The sequence below is a fragment of the Pristiophorus japonicus genome, chromosome 11 (assembly GCF_044704955.1).
Source record: "Pristiophorus japonicus isolate sPriJap1 chromosome 11, sPriJap1.hap1, whole genome shotgun sequence".
Taxonomy (NCBI): domain Eukaryota; kingdom Metazoa; phylum Chordata; class Chondrichthyes; family Pristiophoridae; genus Pristiophorus; species Pristiophorus japonicus.
Window position 1 is genome coordinate 108,757,309 of NC_091987.1, and position 22,942 is coordinate 108,780,250.

A 22,942-nucleotide genomic window follows, 5' to 3' on the forward strand; every position below is an offset into this window, starting at 1 on the left:
CTCCACAATCTCCACTAAAAAGGAGAGAGAAGGGAAAAGAGAAGAGAAGGCTTTGGGTGCTCCTCGAATCCTAGGGAGTGGCTGTTCAGAATTATTCAGTTGATTTGCTTCACCTTCCCAGGTGGGAAGTGACTTGCATCTGTTTATCACCTCCCCTAGTGGTGGGTAAGGACTCGACGATGGGCTTGTGGGGAAGTGAGGGAGGATTCACCAATTCTCGTTCACCCATCACCTCTGTGCTCCCTGACTTACGCTGGCTCTCTGTCGTCCAACGCCTCCAGTTTTAATATTCTCATCCTTGTGTTCAAATCCCTTCCTGGACTCGCACCCCCCCCCTCCCTATCTATATAACCTCCTCCAGCCCCACAACCCTCCAAGAACTCAGTGATCCTCCAACTCGAGGCTCCTGAGCATCATCTTTCGCCCCACCTTTGGCGACTGTGCCGTCAACAGTCTCGGCCCCAAGCTCTGGAATTCCCTCCCTGAACCCCTCTGCCTCTGAACCCCTCATTCCTCTAAAATGCTGTTTAATACCTATCCCTCGGAACAAGTTTTTAGCTGCCCATCTTAACATCTCCTTCGACTCGGTGTCTGATAACACTCCGAGGGATGTTTTCTTACATTAAAGGCTCTATATAAATATAAGTTGCTTATTCTGGTTATTGGTCTGCACTGGCAAGGCTCCAGTTTGGCCACAATTTAACACCTTTCCTGTAGTGAGTTTTGTTGGCTTTGAACAATCCTGAAATTGGGGTATACATAATGGCATAAGGGTCCTTACAGAGTTCTTCTGCCTCTATAAATAGACAAAAGAATGCATTTCTGTAATTCCTTATCAAGTAACAAAGTGTTTCAAAACCCATTAATTACTTTTTTGAAGTGCAGTCGCTGTCTTTACATAGGCAAGTAAAGCACTAAATTGAAGCTTGAATATTTGACCAGGATTGGGATTCAGAATGGCTGCACTGAGCTGAATAAACAAGGTAACTCTAACAGTGATAGTTGCTGAGTCTCCAATGGATCCTGTTAGCAAGCACCAACGTAAGGAGTACCTTATTGACTCCGTGGTCAATGACTCACATTTGAAAGTGATTCCAGGTATAGGTAGAGTATCCGGCATTTGCACTGACAGCAGCCTATATCAGGAAAATGGCACCAACCATTTGTCGTCATCACAGGCACCAATGACAGAGGCACCGCTTAAACCGCATTGTGCACTTGAAGTGCTGTTAACCTACAAGGCTATGGACCGAAAGTGGGATTAGGCTGGATAGCTCTCCTTCGGCCGGCGCGGACACACTGGGCCAATGGCCTCCTTCTGTGCCGTAAATGTGTCTGATTCTGTGCGGCACGTCAGCCATTTAGTGCAATTCAGTACTTGTCGGTTTCAAAACTCCCCTGATTTCAGGCAAAGTCATGTGTTCCGGGAGCTAGTAACTTTCACCATCTCTCTCTCGCTCTCTCTCTTTCTCGATGCTTGCCTACAATTTACCAGATTTATTGAATTCAATTTGCCATGGTTGGAGTTGAACACCGAACTTCTTGCATGCTGGTCCCATACCATAACCACTACACTACTGAACCGGTATAAGTAGTGGTTTTTATCACTACTCTTGTTTTCAGCCAATTCTCTGCCCTCCCTATCTCTCCTGTAGACATTGTATCCCTCCGGGTGTACAGTGACATGGGCACAAGTCCGTCTTCAAATGAAAGCCTAAACTGTGAGTGTCAGCAGCAACAACCACTTGAATTTATATGGCACCTTTAACATAGTAAAACGACTCGAGGCACTTCATGGGAGCGTTATCAAAATGCGACATCAAGCCACTTCAGAGGATATCGGGACAGGTGACCAAAGCTTGGTCAAAGAGGTAGGTTTAAAGGAGGAGGGAGCGTTGGAAAGGCTTGGTGAGGTTGTTTGGGCGGGAGGGGAAAGAAGAGAGAAAGAGGGCTGGACCGCAGCCAAGGCTGAGATGAACCACCTCAGTCGAGACTGGAGATTTAACCTGGGACTCTTGGTAGCTTCGCTGCTTAAGGCAGACAGAAGAGCTGCGGAATTATTTTTGATGAGTCCTAATGTTGTGACCCGTGTAAAGGTAGAGGGTATCCCATGCAAAATGCTCCCCCTCTCAGCCGTGTCTCAGTGGGTGGCATGCTCACCTCTGAGTCAGAAGGTCGTGGGTTCAGGACCCACTCCAGAGACTTGAGCACAAAATTCTAGGTTGACACTCCAGTGCAGTGCTAAGGGAGCGCTGGACTGTCAGAGGTGTCGTCTTTTGGATGAGACGTTAAACCGAGGCCCAGTCTGCCCCCACGGGTGGATGTAAATTATCTCATGGCATGATATTAAAGAGCAGCAGGGGAGTTATGCCTGGTGTCGTGGGCCAATATTTTTCCCTCAATCAACATCACTAAAACACATTAGGCCCAAGTTTCCGGTTCTGGTGAAAACGGCGCACCTCCGAGACTTACGTGACCTGTCTGGGCTCGAAGGTGCGCCGGAATCTTCTTCAACAATTCTCCGGTCCTCCTGGAGTGTGGCGTGGTGCAGCATCGTCTCCCTGGGGCGGAGCAAGCCGATCGCAGCCTGCAGGGGGGCGGGGCTAGTGATCAGCCGTCTTGTCATTGTCGGCAGCGTTGTGCAGGTGCGTTAGAGCATGCGTGCCTGCGCAATGGCTCAGCAGGGCGTTTTTCCCCCAGTCTGTGTTTGAATGGTGTGGGTACCAGGGAGCGATGGAGGAGCGTGGGAGCGGGGGGGGCACTATAAATGATCGAATGGCTGGAGGAGAGAGCCGTCCCCCCCCCCCGGCACACCCCTCTCTTTGCCCCCAATCCCCCCTCCCTCTCCCATTGCCGCGCACACCCCTCTTTCTCCCCCATCCCCCCCCCGCGCACCCCTTTCTCCCCCATCCCCCCCGCGCACCCCTTTCTACCCCATCCCCCCCGCGCACCCCTTTCTCCCCTATGCCCCCCGCGCACCCCTTTCTCCCCCATCCCCCCCGCGCACCCCTTTCTCCCCCATCCCCCCCGCGCACCCCTTTCTCCCCCATCCCCCCCGCGCACCCCTTTCTCCCCCACCCCCCCCGCGCACCCCTTTCTCCCCCACCCCCCCGCGCACCCCTTTCTCCCCCATCCCCCCCGCGCACCCCTTTCTCCCCCATCCCCCCCGCGCACCCCTTTCTCCCCCATCCCCCCCGCGCACCCCTTTCTCCCCCATCCCCCCCGCGCACCCCTTTCTCCCCCATCCCCCCCGCGCACCCCTTTCTCCCCCATCCCCCCCGCGCACCCCTTTCTCCCCCATCCCCCCCGCGCACCCCTTTCTCCCCCATCCCCCCCGCGCACCCCTTTCTCCCCCATCCCCCCCGCGCACCCCTTTCTCCCCCATCCCCCCCGCGCACCCCTTTCTCCCCCATCCCCCCCGCGCACCCCTTTCTCCCCCATCCCCCCCGCGCACCCCTTTCTCCCCCATCCCCCCCGCGCACCCCTTTCTCCCCCATCCCCCCGCGCACCCCTTTCTCCCCCATCCCCCCCGCGCACCCCTTTCTCCCCCATCCCCCCGCGCACCCCTTTCTCCCCCATCCCCCCCGCGCACCCCTTTCTCCCCCATCCCCCCCGCGCACCCCTTTCTCCCCCATCCCCCCCGCGCACCCCTTTCTCCCCCATCCCCCCCGCGCACCCCTTTCTCCCCCATCCCCCCCGCGCACCCCTTTCTCCCCCATCCCCCCCGCGCACCCCTTTCTCCCCCATCCCCCCCGCGCACCCCTTTCTCCCCCATCCCCCCCGCGCACCCCTTTCTCCCCCATCCCCCCCGCGCACCCCTTTCTCCCCCATCCCCCCCGCGCACCCCTTTCTCCCCCATCCCCCCCGCGCACCCCTTTCTCCCCCATCCCCCCCGCGCACCCCTTTCTCCCCCATCCCCCCCGCGCACCCCTTTCTCCCCCATCCCCCCCGCGCACCCCTTTCTCCCCCATCCCCCCCGCGCACCCCTTTCTCCCCCATCCCCCCCGCGCACCCCTTTCTCCCCCATCCCCCCCGCGCACCCCTTTCTCCCCCATCCCCCCCGCGCACCCCTTTCTCCCCCATCCCCCCCGCGCACCCCTTTCTCCCCCATCCCCCCCGCGCACCCCTTTCTCCCCCATCCCCCCGCGCACCCCTTTCTCCCCCATCCCCCCCGCGCACCCCTTTCTCCCCCATCCCCCCCGCGCACCCCTTTCTCCCCCATCCCCCCGCGCACCCCTTTCTCCCCCATCCCCCCGCGCACCCCTTTCTCCCCCATCCCCCCCGCGCACCCCTTTCTCCCCCATCCCCCCCGCGCACCCCTTTCTCCCCCATCCCCCCCGCGCACCCCTTTCTCCCCCATCCCCCCCGCGCACCCCTTTCTCCCCCATCCCCCCCGCGCACCCCTTTCTCCCCCATCCCCCCCGCGCACCCCTTTCTCCCCCATCCCCCCGCGCACCCCTTTCTCCCCCATCCCCCCCGCGCACCCCTTTCTCCCCCATCCCCCCCGCGCACCCCTTTCTCCCCCATCCCCCCCGCGCACCCCTTTCTCCCCCATCCCCCCCGCGCACCCCTTTCTCCCCCATCCCCCCCGCGCACCCCTTTCTCCCCCATCCCCCCCGCGCACCCCTTTCTCCCCCATCCCCCCCGCGCACCCCTTTCTCCCCCATCCCCCCCGCGCACCCCTTTCTCCCCCATCCCCCCCGCGCACCCCTTTCTCCCCCATCCCCCCCGCGCACCCCTTTCTCCCCCATCCCCCCCGCGCACCCCTTTCTCCCCCATCCCCCCCGCGCACCCCTTTCTCCCCCATCCCCCCCGCGCACCCCTTTCTCCCCCATCCCCCCCGCGCACCCCTTTCTCCCCCATCCCCCCCGCGCACCCCTTTCTCCCCCATCCCCCCGCGCACCCCTTTCTCCCCCATCCCCCCCGCGCACCCCTTTCTCCCCCATCCCCCCCGCGCACCCCTTTCTCCCCCATCCCCCCCGCGCACCCCTTTCTCCCCCATCCCCCCCCGCGCACCCCTTTCTCTCCCATCCCCCCCCGCGCACCCCTTTCTCCCCCATCCCCCCCCCGCGCACCCCTTTCTCCCCCATCCCCCCCCGCGCACCCCTTTCTCCCCCATCCCCCCCGCGCACCCCTTTCTCCCCCATCCCCCCCCGCGCACCCCTTTCTCCCCCATCCCCCCGCGCACCCCTTTCTTCCCCCATCCCCCCCGCGCACCCCTTTCTTCCCCCATCCCCCCCGCGCACCCCTTTCTCCCCCATCCCCCCCCGCGCACCCCTTTCTCCCCCATCCCCCCGCGCACCCCTTTCTCCCCCATCACCCCCGCGCACCCCTTTCTCCCCCATCACCCCCGCGCACCCCTTTCTCCCCCATCCCCCCCGAGCACCCCTTTCTCCCCCTTCCCCCCCCGCGCACCCCTCACCTTTCCTTCACATAATGGTAGGACTTCTATTTTTTATTGATTGATTGCTTATTACTTGGGTCTTGGTGCTTCAGGTGCAGGGTTCCTTCTATTTTTTTTATTAATTATTGCTTATTACTTTTTGTGCTTCGTTTAGTGTTTAGTGCTTTAGTTCTGCTTTGCTTGGAACTTTAAATGTACTTTGCTTCTTTAATGTTGTGAAGGTGTTTATGGAAAATCCTCTAACTTCCCTACCCCGCCCGTTATGATGTTGATGTGTCCTTTGTGTTTAATGCTTCCCACTCGCTGTCTCTGGCTGTGCCTGCACTAAACTTAACTCTAGGTAAGGTTTTTCAGAACTTACAAAAGTGGACACTTACTCCATTCTAAGTTAGTTTGAAGTAAGTTTTCACTGCCGAAACTTGCAAAACAGGCCTAAGTGGCTGGACACACCCTCTTTTTTGAAAATAAATGCCTGAACTAAAATGAACCTAAACTAACTCACTAGAACTGGAGCAAACTAAGTGCCGAGAATTGCGATTTCTAAGATACTCCAAACTAAACAAGTTGCTCCAAGAAAATTGGAGCAACTCCACCCGAAACTTGGACCCATTATCTGGTCATTATTCACATTGCTAGTTGTGGGAGCTTGCTGTGCGAAAATGCCTGCTACGTTTCCCACATTACAACAGTGATTAAAAGTACTTAATTGGCTTTAAAGCCCTTTGGGACATCCGGTGGTCGTGAGAGGTGCTGTATTAATGCAAGTCTTTTTTTCTCCTGTGAAGTTCTTAACACAAAGAAACAAGATAGTTTGTGCTAATTGTGCGTGTTGGGCTTAGCCTACAGCCCTTGTAATGTGCGGAGCTGAGATGAAAGAGGTGGTCTTTCATTTCACTCTGACCTTGACTCTCTGTAATCTGCTCACATCACTGGAGATCACCAAGTAACAATTTGTTGGCGGTGGATCATGCCACATGGGATGTCTGAACCGTGGGAGCTTGTATTCACACAATCCACATCAATGTATCTGTCGGTTCCATTTTTTTCTTGTGCCTGTTGAGTTTGTTCTGTCAATTCTCCCCTTCCTTGGTTAGTTCTCCTTTTTAAACTGGTTACTTTATGTCTTTCTCTGTTATCTCCGAGATCTCAGCGCCCTCCAATTCTGGCCTTTTGCGCATCCCCGATTTCCATCGTCCTACCATTGGCGGCCGTGCCTTCAGCTGCCGAGGCCCCAAGCTCTGGAATTCCCTCATTAAACCTTTCCACCTCTCTACCTCTCCTGATTTTAAGTTGCTCCTAACGCTCTGACCAAGATTATTTGGCCACCTGTCCCAATATCTCTGTGGCTCGGTGTCAAATTTCGTTAATGCTCCTGTGAAGCTCCTTGCGACAGTTTCACTACGCTAAATGCACCATCTAAATGCAAGTTGCTGACATTCGCCAATCAGATTGTGTAAGATTTTTCTTCCCAGTCGCAGTGCATCAAAAAGAACTGAGTCACAGCCTCCATGATTGTTCCACTGTATAACCATAGGGAAATGAAAATACCACAATGCCAGTGCGTAAAAGAAAATTCTCACGAGTCTTGATAGAATCATAGAATGGTTACAGCACAGAAGGAGGCCATTTTGCCCATCGAGCCGGTGCCGGATGGAAAATATCCATAAATTTAGCAGTTACTTCTCATTTTCCTCTTGACCTGGTTTCTGTACTGTGGAATTGGAGCTTCACTAATCTTCTCTTGTAGCTCATCTTCTTTGCACTTTGGAGTTGCTATTGATGCTTCTCTACACTCTCTCCTCCTGCACACAATCCTTGTACTGTGATCACCAGAATTATCACCGTACTTTACCCTCCTTTTTTGTTAAGGTTTTTTTTTTAATATTCACCGATGGGGGACTCTCACTTCTGTTGTATTAACCAATGGAGAGACTCCCAACAGATGAGGCAGTAATTGGATCTGTCCCAAGATTGATCAAGATGGGTGACATTTGCAATTACAAGATTAATTTTACATTTTTCCCTATATCGCATTAGGGAAACCTTTCCCAATTGAATTCTCCTGTCTAGGCCCATGGTTAGGGAGCAGAAGAAAGAAGTTAACATTTTATATCGCAGCCTTCACGTCCTCAGGACATCCTAAAGCACTTGACAGCCAATGAAGTACTTTTGAAGTAGTCACTGTGGTAATGTTGGAAACACAGCAGCCGGTTTGTGCATAGCAAGCTCCCACAAACAGCAATTGATAATGACCAAATAATCTGTTTGTGATGTTGGTTAAGGGAAAAATATTGACCAGGACACTGGGGATAACTCCCCTGCTCTTCTTCGAAATAGTGCCATGAGATCCTTTATGTCCACCTGAGAGCAGATGGGGCCTCGGTTTAATGTCTCATCCGAAAGACGGCACCTCCGGCAGTGCAGCACTCCCTCAGTACCGCAGTGGCAGTGTCAGCCTAGATTATGTGCTCAAAACTCTGGAGTGAGACATGTCCTTCTGACTCTGAGATGAGAGTGCTACCCACTGAGCCATGGCTGATACCTAGCCCACGAGAAGATTTCTGTGATCAATCTCTTTGAATCTAGCCTGTCAAATAAATTGCAATCTCCTCTTGCCCTCAGCTACAAACATTGGCCTTTTATTTTCTTCTAAATTAAATTTTGAAAGCAAAGTTTTGCCTGAAGAGAAGGCTGGCTGATGTCATTTCATCTGATCAATGCTCTGCCGTACAGCAAGACTCAAGTAATCATCTGGTTAATTGGAAACCAATTGCTTCTTTGTTTATTTCCTTGGGTTTTCTCCTCCACCTCCTTGCTTTCTGCTCGATCATTTGTTTTGTTTGTGTCTCGTATCCCTCACTGGATGGATAGCAAAGACGAGTAAGAATGGACAGATCATGGTGCCTGTTACGTTATTTAGTATAAAAATAGCTTGCTGTGTTTTATATAGGTGTTTATTACTCTTGCATGCTACTAATCATTTCCGCCTTGCATTCGAATTAGTGTTTTCAACTTCAGCTTTGCCATTCCTTGGGTTTTTGGCTCAGCGCCAGTCTCCTCGGGAGGCATAAGATCTGTAATTATTAAGCAAGGCTGAGAGGATATTGCTTGCTGGGGTGTAAAATACTGTGAATCTGTCCTAATTGAGAGAGTCTGCATAGCAAAGTGATGAGAGTGCAGTAATCTAATGGAGAAAGTCACTTTGTAAAATCGACTCCAACTACCGAAGGTTGCTTGGTTGAGAAGTATGGCAGAAGGGAGTTTCTCAGTCTTACATCCTCCTCTCTGGATGCAAAGCAGGGAATGTCCAAAGGTTTTTTTGTTCAGTATCCGCTGGCAGTGCTCTAAGGTACAGTAACATGGTGGTTATGTTACTGGACTACCCTGTAGTGAATCCAGATGCCTGGACTATTGATCCGGAGACGTGAGTTCAAATCCTATCACGGCAGCTGGGGAATTTAAATTTAGTTACAATTAAATAAATCTGGAATAAAAAGCTAGTGTCAGTAATAGTGACCATGCGCTATCGGATTGAAGTAAAAACCCATGTGGTTCACTAATGTCCTTTAGGGAAGGAAATCTGTTGTCCTTACCCAGTCTGGCCGATATGTGACTCCAGACCCACAGCAATGTGGTTGACTCTTAACTGCCTTCTGAAATGGTCCAGAAGCTACGGAGTTGTACCAGACCACTACAAGGGAGTATACTGAGCAGCACTGTGGGAGTACAGTACCTTCACCACAAGGACTGCAGCGGTTCATGAAGGTGACTCACCACCACCTTTGCAAGGGCATTTCGGGATGGGCAATAAATACTGGCCTTGCCAGCGATGCCCACATCCCAGGAATGAATTTTTTTTTTAAAATCAGCCAAGAGGTATGCTCAATTTCCTTTTGTTTTAGATGCTCTCTGGATATTACCTTTCCTTTTTGTTTGAGCAGTCTGTGTTACTCGAACAACTATGATTAATCCTTTTGGAGAGAGTGGGGGGGAGGCAGTGAGAGAGAGAACAACAACATTCTTTGCAGCCAGCAGGGGGTGCTGCCCATGGAATATTTTTTCCAATAAAATTTTTGATGTGCTTTATAACTCTTGCCTCTTGGTACTTGTACCTGAGGGTAGCATGGATGAAATTATTCTCGAGGTGTGCTGGACAGGTATTGTTTTCCTTCATCCCACCATTTTCTCCTCTCCCCATCTCTTTTTTTAAAGCCGCCTTACTGGAGTCCAGCCCCATGAATGCTAGTTACCTTGCAATACCTCAGCAATATGCCCATTCTTCATGTGTGAGCCTTCATGTTGAGTATTAGTAGCTTATTTGATTGTGTCAGGCTTGATCCTGTTCTCAATCAACATCCACACACTTCCAATACTATACACAGAGTTGCCGACCCTCCACAGTCTCAGAATAAGGGGTCAGCCATTTAGGACTGAGATGATGAGAAACTTCTTCACTCAGAGGATGGAGAGTCTCATAGGGCTGTGGAGGCCCAATCGTTGAGTATATTCAAGACAGAGATCAATAGATCTTTCGATATTAAGGGAACCAAGGGATATGGGGATAGTGCGGGAAGGCGGAGTTGAGGTAGAAGATCAGCCATGATCTTATTGAATGGCGGAGCAGGCTCGAGGGGCCATATGGCCTACTCCTGCTCCTAATTCTTAAGTTCTCCAGGATTGCCCTGGAGTCTCCAGGAATTGATTAATCTCCTGGGCATGGCCATGAGCAACCCAGGAGAATGAAGCTTTGAGGTGTTAAAATCATTTTTTTAATTTATTAGTTGTAAAAATATTGGAGATGCGGGGGGGCAGGGATATTGTTTTACTGGGTAGGTCAATTGGAGGCAGGAGGTCATGTGATGAAACCTCCAGGAATATGTCCAACCAGAGTTGGTGACCCCAACTATACATACCAACCTGGTCAACTTAAAAAAAAATCTATATTTTTTTAAAAAGCTGACTACTTAAAAGCAATCCAGACTCTGAAACTGTAGTAGGATACATACGCTAAGCTGCAGATATATCCTATCCAATATTCAGAAATTGTCGGATTTTTCCTTAATTTCTTGCAGAAATTTAAAATTATTGTCAATAAGTATTGATACTCTTCGTTGCTAAATCTATCAATTGTTTATACAATTGTCGGTGACGTTGAGGCACTTATTTCTACCCTTCCCTGCCTCGGTTTATGTTGCCATTCTTCTCGCTTTTTCCCAGACGGATTTTGCTGGTTCTCTTTTTTTTTTCCTTTTTCTCCTCTGCTTCCTTCCTCGGTTCACACCAGCACTCTGCTCCAGCCTGCTCCTCCGCTCTCTCATCGCTACTCTTATCTGCCATTGGGGCCCATTCTGTCTACTCCAGAATCGCACTAAAAGCAGTGAGATTAATGATCTTTGAATCTAGTTTCTGCTTGAATGGTCTCCCGAGCTTTAGCAAATACTCCGGCAGGGACTCGATGGGCTGAATGGCGGCCTCCTGTGCCGTAATGGCTCTATGACTGGTATAGAAACATAGAAAATAGGTGCAGGAGTAGGCCATTCGGCCCTTCGAGCCTGCACCACCATTCAATATGATCATGGCTGATCATACAACTTCAGTACCCCATTCTTGCTTTCTCTCCATTCCCCTTGATCCCTTTAGCCGTAAGGGCTACATCTAACTCTCTTTTGAATATATCTAATGAACTGGCCTCAACAACTTTCTGTGGTAGAGAATTCCACAGGTTCACCACTCTCTCTGGGTGAAGAAGTTTCTCCTCATCTTGGTCCTAAATGGCTTACCCCTTATCCTTAGACTGTAACCCCTGGTTCTGGACTTCCCCAACATCGGGAATATTGTTCCTGCATCTAACCTGTCCAATCCCGTCAGAATTTTATATGTGTCTATGAGATCTCCCCTAAAAATTCCAGTGAATATAAGTCTAGTCGATCCAGTCTTTCTTCATATGTCAATCCTGCAATCCCGCATTGGTCCTGCATGGGATCTTTCACATTGAGCCAATAGAACAGGGCCACCGTTTGATGTCTTGCCCAAAGGACGATGACGCAGCGCAACCTCTGGACTGCAGGAGAAGGTTGGCTCCGATTGTATTATTGAGTCCTGGAGTGGGACTTGGACCTGACTGAGGTGGGACTGCTACCATTGAGCTAAGCTGGATTCATTGGGGGAGTCTAGAAAAAGTGCAGGATTGGGGTTTTTTTTCTTAACATTTAAGCTTTAATATGTGCTACATTATATTTATTCTGAATGGGTTTTGCCTTGTGCATGGTTAGGAGTTTCAATTGTGAATTGGTGAGATTCTGAACCCTTGATCTTTTTTTCTTGTTCAGATCTAGCACCTATAAGCCTCTTAACCGAGATGTCTCTGTCAGGTATACCCAGGGAAGTTGGATGGGTAGACTTGGCACGGATGTTGTCACCATTCCCAAAGGACCTAATGGTACGGTCACCATCAATATTGCCATAATCATGGAATCAGAAAACTTCTTCTTGCCTGGAATAAACTGGCAGGGGATTCTGGGACTGGCCTACAGTACGCTGGCCAAAGTAAGTTCTCTTTTTTTTGTAATACTGAAAATAAAATACAAATTTATCCTTTTTTCTTCGTTTGCCCTTGCCAAAGAAACCTGGGCCAAAACGTGTAAAGTCACTGTGTAGCAAAGGAAAGTGACCTCTTTAATGACCTGCAGCCAATTATTGGTTCCTTCCAATTCCCACCGTGTTCGTTCATTCTTTTACAGCCATCCAGTTCTGTGGAGCCATTCTTTGACTCGTTAGTGAAACACATGGGAATCCCTGATGTATTCTCACTCCAGATGTGTGGTGCTGGATTGTCACTAGTTGCTGTAGAGCAAGCCTCTCCTGTGGGAGGGAGTCTGGTAAGTTCTGAGGAATATTGCGCCGGGCTATAAGCCAGGAGTGTCCGACCTTTTGACCTTTATCGGTGTGCAGCTTGGGTGGATAATCCAAGCCTTAGCAGCCCCAAAAATGTTTGCATCAATACTCCCATTATTTTACACACACAAAAACTGTGGACAGTAACCGATTTCGATCTTCTGACTGAAGATGTATATCTGTCAGTGAGGCAATAGCATTAGGAGCAGCCCATTCCGTGAAATTCAAACCAGTCAAACTAGTTGGTAAGAATCATAGACATTTACAGAACTGAAGGAGGCTATTCAGCCCAGCGTGTCTGTGCCGGCCGAAAAAGAGCTATCCTGCTTAGTCCCACTTTCTAGCCCTTGATCCGTAACCTTGCAGTTTACGGCACTTCAAGTAATAATCCAAGTACATTTTTTAATGTGGCGAGGGTTTCTGCCTCTACCACCCTTTCAGTTCCACACCCTCACCACCCTCTGGGTGAAAACATTTCTCAACACCCCTCTAGCCCTCTACCAATTACTTGAAATCTATGTCCACTGGTTGTTGACCACTCTGCTAAGGGAAATAGGTCCTTCCTATCCACTCTATCTAGGCCCCTCATAATTTTATACACCTCAATTAAATCTCCCCTCAGCCTCCTCTGTTCCAAAGAAATATACTTTCAGATTAGAAATTGAGTTACTGATGCTTTATGGTTTGGATTTCCAACCAGTAGTAGTAGGCGTGCAGTAGAAATGGATTCCTAGCTGCATGAGAATGCCAAGTCGTATGTGTTTGGATAGTTTGAATCCCTGTCCTAGTCCGCCTTTGTACACATTAGAAAGCTAACTGCACTTGTGCACTAATTAGCAGCCTCATTTAAGCAAAGCTCGCCTGGTGGTGACGGAGATGCAATGGGCAGCACTGGTATGAAGCTGGCGGTATTGATTTGGACATACTGTTGAGCTGGAGCAGTGGGAGGCCTGCTCTGCATCTTCTCCGTGGTCTGGGAGGACTTGCTGATGCAGGCGCAAGGTGGGGAAGGGGGAATCCCCTGCAGCAAGATTCTTCACTTTGAGTCAGAAAAATTAACCCCAGAATGCAAAAGGAAGGTGAGAAGTATCGACAGAGACTTCAGTATCTGTGTCTCATTATGTAACTGAGCAATTACCAATACAGTTGTTCCTTCAACTAATGAGTACTGGTCGTAATGTCGTCTTGTATCCAGGACTGTTTATTATTTGTCCTTGCTCTATCAAGAGTCTGAGGTTGCACTCCTTCCAGTGAAGCATAGAATCCTGGATCTCTCAATACAGAGAGGGGCTTTTCAGACCACTGCTGGCCCATATCAGAACTATCCACTCTCATCCTATTCTCCTGCTTTCCTTTTATCATTTAATGTTGTTTTTTCTCCTTTTTGATTTTTCATCTATTTTGCTCTTGAATTACATAGATTATGCAGCACAGAAACAGGCGATTTGGCCCAACTAGTCTGTGCTGGTAACCTGGGCCAAGACACATGCTGTGGATCCCAACAAATGTTGCAATTGAATTGTCTTCATTGGCCGCTTGTGATCATGCAACCATGTTCTAATAATGTGGAACGTGTCTTCTAACTCCCCCTTTATGTGTCTAGCACTAATCCTAAAAGTAGGTCCTTGCTCATGACTGATTTGCTGAGCAGTGGAAATAATTTTTTGCTTGCTGGCCCCTCAATCCTCTGAGCCCAAGTTTAGAGTCCAGTGATGGTGAATGGGTATTCCATGTCGTTTATAATGTGTCATGGAAGTCAACTTGTTGAAAATGTTTTATGAAGCAACACATCTAATAAGATCTCTTTGGAAAGGTAAGCTATTGGGTGACATTAGTGCTTGAGGTGCCCTAGGCTACAATGTTTTGTTCCGGATAACCATTTATAGAACAGAACAAATCTCCCTGTACTTTCCTCCAGCCACGTGCCTTACTCCCAGCTTCAGAACATGCTCTAACTGCACCAGTCTGCTATTTTTTCCATTTCCCATGGTTTCGGGGTGAGATTTTCAATAGTGCCAATTTCAGGGCCGTTTTCTGCACTCGGTGCCTGCAAGGACCTGAGTTGTGACTGCCTCTTACCCGCTTCATGTAGGACCCTTACCGTCAACGGAGAGGATGTTTTCATCTCATTAGTCTGGGCGGAATCTTTTTTCATTCTCGAAATACAGGCATCTCTGGCAAGGTCAGCATTTATAGGCCAGCATTTATTGCCCATCCCGAGTTTCTCTTGGGAAGGTGGCGGTGAGCCGTCGCCTTGAACCGCTGCAGACCGAGTGGTGGGGATACTCCTGTTCAGTCCGCAAGTGTGACCCTGAGCTTCCAGTTGCCTGTCACTAATTCTCCACTCCATTCCCATTCTGACCTCTCCGTCCTCGGTCTCCAACGAAGGTCAATGCAAGCTCGAGGAACAGCACCTCATCTTTCAATTGAGCATTTTACAGCCTTCTGGACTCAACATCGAGTTCAACAATTTCAGAGCGTAACCGCTTCCTTGAATTTGGGCCATCATCCCTTTTGTCTCTCTAATCTCTTCTGTCTTCCAACCTTTCACAGACCTTCCCTTTTGTTCCTTCTTCCCTCCCCCTTACAGTGCTTGTTAAGAATGTGTTCTTTCCGAACACACTCCAGTTCTGGCGAAGGGCCATCAACCCGAAACATTAACTCTGCTTCCTCTCCACAGATACTGCCTGACCCGCTGAGATTTCCAGTATTTTCTGTTTTTATTCCAGATTCCAGCATCCGCAGTATTTTGCTTTTGTACTCCCACAGTCTGATTGGGGAGGCAGGCCCAGAATTTTGACCCAGCGATGATGAAGGAACGGCAATATATTTCCAAGTGAGGATGGTGTGTGACTTGATGGGGAATTTGGAGGTGATGGTGTTCCCATACACTTGTCCTTCTGGGTGGTAGAAGTTGCGGGTTTGGGAGATGCTGACGAAGAAGCTTTGGTACTTTTCTAATTAACCTGTAGTTTACAAAAGATAACGTTGTCAATTATAAGGGAGTGTGTGTTTTTTTTGTCATTTTTAGATTATGGGTGGAATTGAACCGAATCTGTATAAGGGGGATATCTGGTACACCCCTATCAAAGAAGAATGGTATTACCAAATTGAGGTTCTTAAACTGGAAGTGGGAGGACAAAACTTAAACCTGGACTGCACGGAGGTGAGCACACACATTCAGACCCGAGATACATTGGAGGTTCTGCACTTTGAAGCATGATTTAAAGTATATAGAACAAGTGTACAAATTGTTTTCAATATAGGGCACGTATCAATCTTAAGAAATCTAGGTGACGGACCAGAGCCCACAAGCACAGAATGCCACCATGATTGAAAGGGCTTAAGATGGAATATGAGGTAAATTTTACCGCACAGAAATGGGCCATTCGGCCCATCAAGCCTGTGCAGACTCTCAGCTAGTCCCCTCCCCTGCCCTTTCCCCGCAGCCCTGCAATTTTTTTCCTTCAGATACTTATCCAACTCTCTTTTGAAAGATAAGGTTGAATCTGCCTCCACCGCCCTTTCAGCTAGTTGCATTCCAGATCCTAACCACTTGCTGTGTAAAAAAAGTTTTTCTTGCATCACCTTTGGTTCTTCTGCCAATCACCTTAAATCTGTGTCCTCTGGTTCTCGACACTTCTGCCAATGGGAACAGTTTCCCTCTATCTACTCTGTCCAGACCCCTCATGATTTTGAACACCTCTATCAAATCTCCTCTCTCTTCCAAGGAGAACAATCCCAGCTTCTCCAGTCTATCCTCTATTTATGAAGCCCAGGATCCCGTAAGCCTTCTTAATTGCTTTCTCAACCTGCCCTGTCACCTTCAATGATTTGTGCACACGTACCCCCAGGTCACTCTGTTCGTGCACCCCCTTTAGGATTGTACTTTTTTAGTTTCTATGGCCTCTCATTCTTTCTACCAAAAGCATCGCTTCACACTTTTCTGTGTTAAATTTCATCTGCCACATGTCTGCCCATTTCACCAGCCTGTCTATGTCTTCCTCCTCACTGTTCACTATACTTCCACATTATGTGTCATTTGAAATTGTGCTCTGTACACCACACCACGTCCAGATCATTAATATATATCAAGAAAAGCAGTGGTCCTAGAACCAACCCCTGGGCAACACCACTGTATACCTTCCTCCAGTCTGAAAAACAACCGTTCACCACTACTCCCTCTTTCCTGTAACTTGGCCAATTTCGGATCCAGTCTGCCACTCTCCCTTTTTAATCCATGGGCTTCAATTTTGCTGGTAAGCCTATTATGTGACAATTTATCGAAAACCTTCTGGAAATCCATGCACACCACATCAACCACATTGACCTCATCAGCCCTCTCTGTTACCTCATCAAAAAACTCGATCAAGTTGGTTAAACACGATTTGCCTTTAACAAATCTGTGCTGGCTTTCCTTAATTAATCCACACCTATCCAAGTGACTGTTAATTTTGTCCCTGATTACTGTTTCTAAAAGCTTCCCCACCACCGAGGTTAAACTGACTGGCCTGTAGTTGCTGGGTTTATCTTTTTTGAACAATGGTGTAACACTTGCAATTCTCCAGTCCTCTGGCACCACCCGCATATCGATGGAGGATTGGAATCTTATGGCCAGTACCTCCGTGATTTCTGCCCTCAATTCCCTCAGAATCCTAGGATGCATCCCATCCGCTCCTAGTGATTTATCTACTTTAAGTATACCGCCAGCCTTTCTAATACCTTTTTATCAATTTTTATCCTATCCAGTGTCAAGACTACCTCACTATGTCTATGGCAGCAATCTCTTGGTGAAGACAGGTGCAAAGTACTTATTTAGTACCTCAGCCATACCCTCTGCCCCATGTAAAAATCTCCTTTTTGTTCTCTAAACAGCCCCACCCCTCCTCTTACTACCCGTTTACTATTTATATGCCTATAGAAGACTTTTGGATGACTTTTATGTTGGTGGCCATTCTATTCTCAAATCCTCTCTTTGCCCCTCTTATTTTCTTTTTCACCTCCTCTGACCTTTCTATATTCAGCCTGATTCTCAGATGTATTTGCAACCTGACATCTGTCATACACACTCTTTTTCTGCTGCTTCGTATTCTCTATCTGTTTCGTCATCCAGGGAGCTCTGACTTTAGTTGCCCTACCTTTTTCCCCTCGTGGGAATGTACCTTGACTGTACCCGAACTATTTTCCCTTTAAAGGCAGCCCATTGTTCCACCACAGTTTTGCTAGCCAATCTTTTGATTCTGGTTTACCCGGGCCAGATCTGTTCTGATCCCACTGAAATTGCCCCCCATCCCCAGTTAAACATTATTACTCTGGATTGATCCCTGTCCTTTTCCATAGCTAATCTAACCCTTATGCTACTATGATCACTGTTCCCTAAATGTTCACCTACTGACACTTGCTCCACTTGACCTACCTCATTGCCCAGAACCTGATCCAGCAATGCCTCCTCCCTCGTCGTCTGGAAACTTACTGATCAAGAAAGGTTGTGTAAAGGCAAGCATGGCTGTCAACTGCGTCATAAGAACATAAGAAATAGGAACAGGAGTAGGCCATTTGGCCCCTCGAGCCTGCTCCGCCATTTAATAAAATCTTGGCTGATCTGATCTTGGGCTCAGCTCCACTTTCCTGCCCGCTCCCCATAACCCTTCACTCACTTATCGTTCAAAAATCTGTCTATCTCCGCCTTAAATATATTCAATGACCCAGTCTCCACAGCTCTCTGGGGCAGACAATTCCACAGATTCATGACTCTCTGAGAGAAGAAATTCCTCCTCATCTCCGTTCTAAATGGGCGACCCCTTATTCTTAAACTATGCCCCCTCATTCTAGATTCCACCACAAGTGGAAACATCCTCTTTGCATCTACCTTGCATTCAGTTGCAAGGCTCACTGCAGCAATGCAATGAGATGTGCATGTGATGCACACCCGAGCGTATTCATTCTGTGCAGCAAATCATTCAATGTTTATTTGTAACCTTAGTCATAATTTGCACAAATTTCACAGAGTACCAAGGTGGATCTAACCTACCTCCACCTCTCATTCAGTAAATTCAGGTGTTGAGTGCTTAAGTTAATTTTCTTCACTGTTGTCGTAAGGTACTTTACTATCGGGAGATACAGTCAGACGTGCTGGATGGAAAACGGCACTAGAGGATTGGTAGCTCAAACCTGCATTTTCAGTCCACAACATGGGGGATTTTCCAAAACAAAATGGAGAGATTCTTTGGTATTTTCTGTGAGGCGTGGCAGGTCCAAGATCCTCTGGAATGTTGCGCTGACAATAGACCAGGGTTCCAAGAACATCACTGGATAGAAAGATGGTGCAGTGCCTTATTTCCTGGCTAAAGCCAGTGTTGGAGTAAACTGTCATGGCTCTCGCCAGTACTAGGTCAGCAGGAGCTGTGTGTAAATTGTCCCAAAGTATTGAAGGATCCATGTCTTTGAGGGAGGGGGAAACGACATGAGCACATGCCATTTTCTTTATGATGGATTTTGTGACCCGATGCTGTACTTTGCGAATCATATTCAAGCCTTTTATTTGTCAAGTTGCTTTTAAGTGCTATGGACGCAGGTTCACATCACGGCCCACCTTTGTGTACTGTTTAAATTCCAGAATTGCTTCCTTGGCTCCCATGGCTGGAGGAGCTTCCCTGTTTTATGTTATGCGGTGGTTGCCACAGCTGCCAAGCACACATTAAAACTACATTTGCATGTTTTAAAGTTTCACATGGTTTGTTTTTCCCCCAGTGGCTGGGGAAGGGCCTTGCAGACCAACGAGAGGAGAGTGACTCCTCCTGTCAGATACCCTGCTGTGGGGGAGGGGGAGGCAGCAAGAGGTCACACCCCTGACTGCCGTCCCATTACTCCTGCTGGAAAATGCACCTACACTGTTGTTGAATGTGGACGGGAGGGAGCCAGACTGTAAGGCCTCCACAGCTGAATAGCCCGTGGATACTTGCTGTGTAGGCTGACGGTGTGAAGCACGGCCACTTGTGCACAATACGACATCCCAGTGCAAGTTCGCACCTTTAGAAAAGAACGGGGAGATTATTAAATATGTCATTGTCCGACTGGCTTCCAAACCAGTTGCCCTTATCTCCCCCTGCCCCTCCCCCCACCCCCTCCACATCTCTTCAACCTGTGAGCAAAGTGACTCATCAACTTTACCAGGCAGCGGTGTTGATTGACTGAATCGTTGCTAAGGTACAATCAGTTAATCTGATTTTAAAGTGTGCAGTTCAGGGATGCTGAACTATGCAGCAGATCCACAAAGCCACAGGAATGTTTTTTTTTATTGGTTCAAAAAATATATTTCAGCCCATTAATGCAGTTGTTTGCTCAATCCAAACTGGTTTCCTTGAGTGAATTCAGCAGGCAAAATGAATTATACTTTTCATACGCTTGGACATTCTCTGACAGCCACGGCATCTTAAAGTAGATGTGGGGGGGGGTGTTGGGTGGGGTGGGGCGTTGGGTGGGCAATGGTGGGGGGGGGGGGGGAGGCAGGGAAACACGCCGCTCTGAAGGTCGATGACTAGATAGATGGCTTTAGTATGGTTTCAGGTGTGTACTGCACCCAATTTTAATATGGGAAAGAATGAGAGAATTTGCATTTAGTAAGTGCTTTTTACGTCCTAGGGATGTGCTTTAAGCATTTGGTTACGTAAACTGGATGAACTTGTATTTATATACTGACTTTTGCGATCTCTGGATGTCTCAAAATACTTTACACCCAATGAAGTTGTGTTAAACTGCAGTCATTGTTGTAAGGTAGGAAATATGGCAGCTAGTTTGCATACAGCAAGGTCCCAAAACAGCAATGCCCAGATAATCTGTTTTTTGAAGTTGGCTGAGGGATAATTATTGGCCGGAAAACTTGGTCTACTTTGATTAGTGCCATGGAAGCATTTACGTCCACCCGAGGCGCCAAATGGAGCCTCGGTTTAAGGTCTCTCGGGAAAGACGTCACCTCCGGCTATCCAGCACTGGGGTGTCAGCCTAGATTATGTGCTCAAATCGCTGGAGTGAGACTTGAACCCACAACCTTTTGACTCAAAAGAAGGGTTTGCTACGCACTGAGCCACGGCTGCCCACTAAAGTGCACTAGGAAATCAATTCATATTTACACAAGATTCCAAACTCTGCTGCTTTTCCGGGGTATGTGTCACAGTAGATTGGTACCTTTAGTATGCAGAGCATTTTCACCATACTCTATTTTTGGGGGGCGGGCGGGCAGTGCGATTCAGTATCGTTACCTTTTGAAAGCTGGGAAGATTGGCTAATGATTCTTGGCTTTGTCTAAATTAAGTGTTTGCGCTCCAGGAAGGAAGTGGAGCACTAAATCCTTCCTTCCCGGAGTGCTAAATGACGCAGATAGTGGTGCAGCAATGCACAATGTCCCATGTGGCACTGCTGCAATCGGAGGCTCCTTTCCCTCCCTTAAAGGGACAGGCCATCGCTGCAAGCTCTACATTGGGACAAGTGAGCTGGTCCCCGATGGCGGCTCAGGAAGAATTGAAAAAAATCATTGATAACATTGTTCTCCGACCCGCGCCAACATTCACTTTTACTTGCACCTCCAAACCCCCCCCCCCCCCCCCCGAACAACGCCTCCTGCAGCTGTCGATGTTGTCACCCGGCGGTGCTGCAGGAGGCGGAACCGAAGTTAAGATCCAAGGCGCTACCGGGGCGATGCACATGGCAATAACGTCATGATTTCCGGGTGCAGGAGATCGTGGCGCAAAGTGTTACCGCCGCCGCAAACCTCTTGACCAAGTTAGCAGGAGACTTTCACCTTGCCGTACCCGGTCGGTAAGTCATTGGCGCCCCCCCGGATGCGATAACAGCAGGTGCTAAGGAGGCCAGTTTCTCAGCCTCGGTTATTGGGCTCGTCCAATTCTTGTATTTGGATCAGGACTGCTGCATCATTGCAGTAATTTGGACGTGGTTTGGTCTGTTGGAATTCTATGCTTAGATGTGTTTTGCATTGACTCATTGGTGGTGGTAGTACAACATTTGGTATGGGGCTGCCACTTTGCTGCTCATCTTTAGTCCTGTTTGTACTGCAGAATTGCTTTCTGTAGTTTCCATTGCAATAGGGACTGTCACTTTACATAGTGTTTACTAACATCAGTTTATGTTTCTTTTCCCTCCCTCTCGCCAGTACAACGCTGACAAAGCCATTGTGGACAGCGGCACCACTCTCCTGCGCCTACCAATGAACGTCTTTGTTGCAGTCACAATGGCCATTAAACAAACCTCAAAGGTAAGAGTCTTGCCACCAGTGCTGGGCGGAGAAGATATCACTTGTATCCATTATAATTTCCCCTGTTTCTGCCTGTAAAGGACCCTTGTTTACTTTTGTTCATCGCTTCCTTTTTACATACCTATATCAACTTTTACAATCTATTTTTAATGTCTCTCGCTAGTTTGCTCTCATTCTCTTTTCTCTCAATTTTTGGTCCTCTTTGGGAGAATTTTATAATTCAGCAAATCATCATGCAACATAATGGGCCCAAGTTTCCACACGATAAAAAACGGGCACCCCTCCGAGCTGGGTGCCCGTTTTTCGCGCCTAAAACGGCGAGTAAAAAAAAACTCGCGATTCTGGAGCGTTCTGCAGCTCCTTGTCTGCCTGGCGCAGCGCCCAGGGGGGCGGAGCCTACACTCGCGGCGATTTTGTAAGTGGGAAGGGGCGGGTACTATTTAAGTTAGTTTTTTTCCTGCCGGCAACGCTGCGTGTGCGCGTTGGAGCGTTCGCGCATGCTCAGTGTGAAAAAAACATTGGCACTCGGCCATTTTTGTAGTTCTTTGTAGCTGTTTAATTTTTGAACATTTTTTTAATAAAAGCACATTAGCACTTGCAGCCTTCTCACTGTCTCCTTCCGCCCCCCCCCCCCTGCGGGAAGAACGGGCGCCTCCTCTCCCCTCCCTCCCCCCCCCCGCGGGAAAGAACGGGCGCCTCCTCCCTCCCCCCCCTATTCTATCATACGAGTTGAATTTGTAATACAGATTGAGGGTGAGGAAGTAGTGTCTCAAATGAGCGTACTATGCTTAAACAAAGGGGACTACAGTGGGATGAGGGCAGAGTTGGCTAAAGTAGACTGGGAACACAGACTAAACGGTGGCACAATTGAGGAACAGTGGAGGACTTTTAAGGAGCTCTTTCATAGTGCTCAACAAAAATATATTCCAGTGAAAAAGAAGGGCAGTAAGAGAAGGGATAACCAGCTGTGGATAACCAAGGAAATAAAGGAGAGTATCAAATTAAAAACCAATGCGTATAAGGTGGCCAAGGTTAGTGGGAAACTAGAAGATTGGGAAGATTTTAAACGACAGCAAAGAATGACTAAGAAAGCAATAAAGAAAGGAAAGATAGATTACGAAAGTAAACTTGCGCAAAACATAAAAACAGATAGTAAAAGCTTTTACCGATATATAAAACGGAAAAGAGTGACTAAAATAAATGTTGGTCCCTTAGAAGATGAGAAGGGGGATTTAATAATGGGAAATGTGGAAATGGCTGAGACCTTAAACAATTATTTTGCTTCGGTCTTCACAGTGGAAGACACAAAAATTGCTGGTCACGGGAATGTGGGAAGGGAGGACCTTGAGATAATCACTATCACTGGGTGGGTAGTG

At 48.6% G+C, this 22,942-nt stretch overlaps 1 protein-coding gene across 2 annotated transcripts in view; it reads left to right on the forward strand.

Annotated features, from left to right (window-relative positions):
* The window catches only part of bace2 (beta-secretase 2), a 77,914-nt gene that overhangs the window by 25,171 nt on the left and 29,801 nt on the right, over positions 1 to 22,942 (forward strand). For both annotated transcript variants that reach the window (XM_070893865.1, XM_070893866.1), the window contains exons 3-6: positions 11,734 to 11,950; positions 12,145 to 12,282; positions 15,330 to 15,464; positions 21,465 to 21,566. In XM_070893865.1, the coding sequence (XP_070749966.1) occupies positions 11,734 to 11,950; positions 12,145 to 12,282; positions 15,330 to 15,464; positions 21,465 to 21,566 (592 nt within the window). The remainder of the gene's footprint in view (positions 1 to 11,733; positions 11,951 to 12,144; positions 12,283 to 15,329; positions 15,465 to 21,464; positions 21,567 to 22,942) is intronic.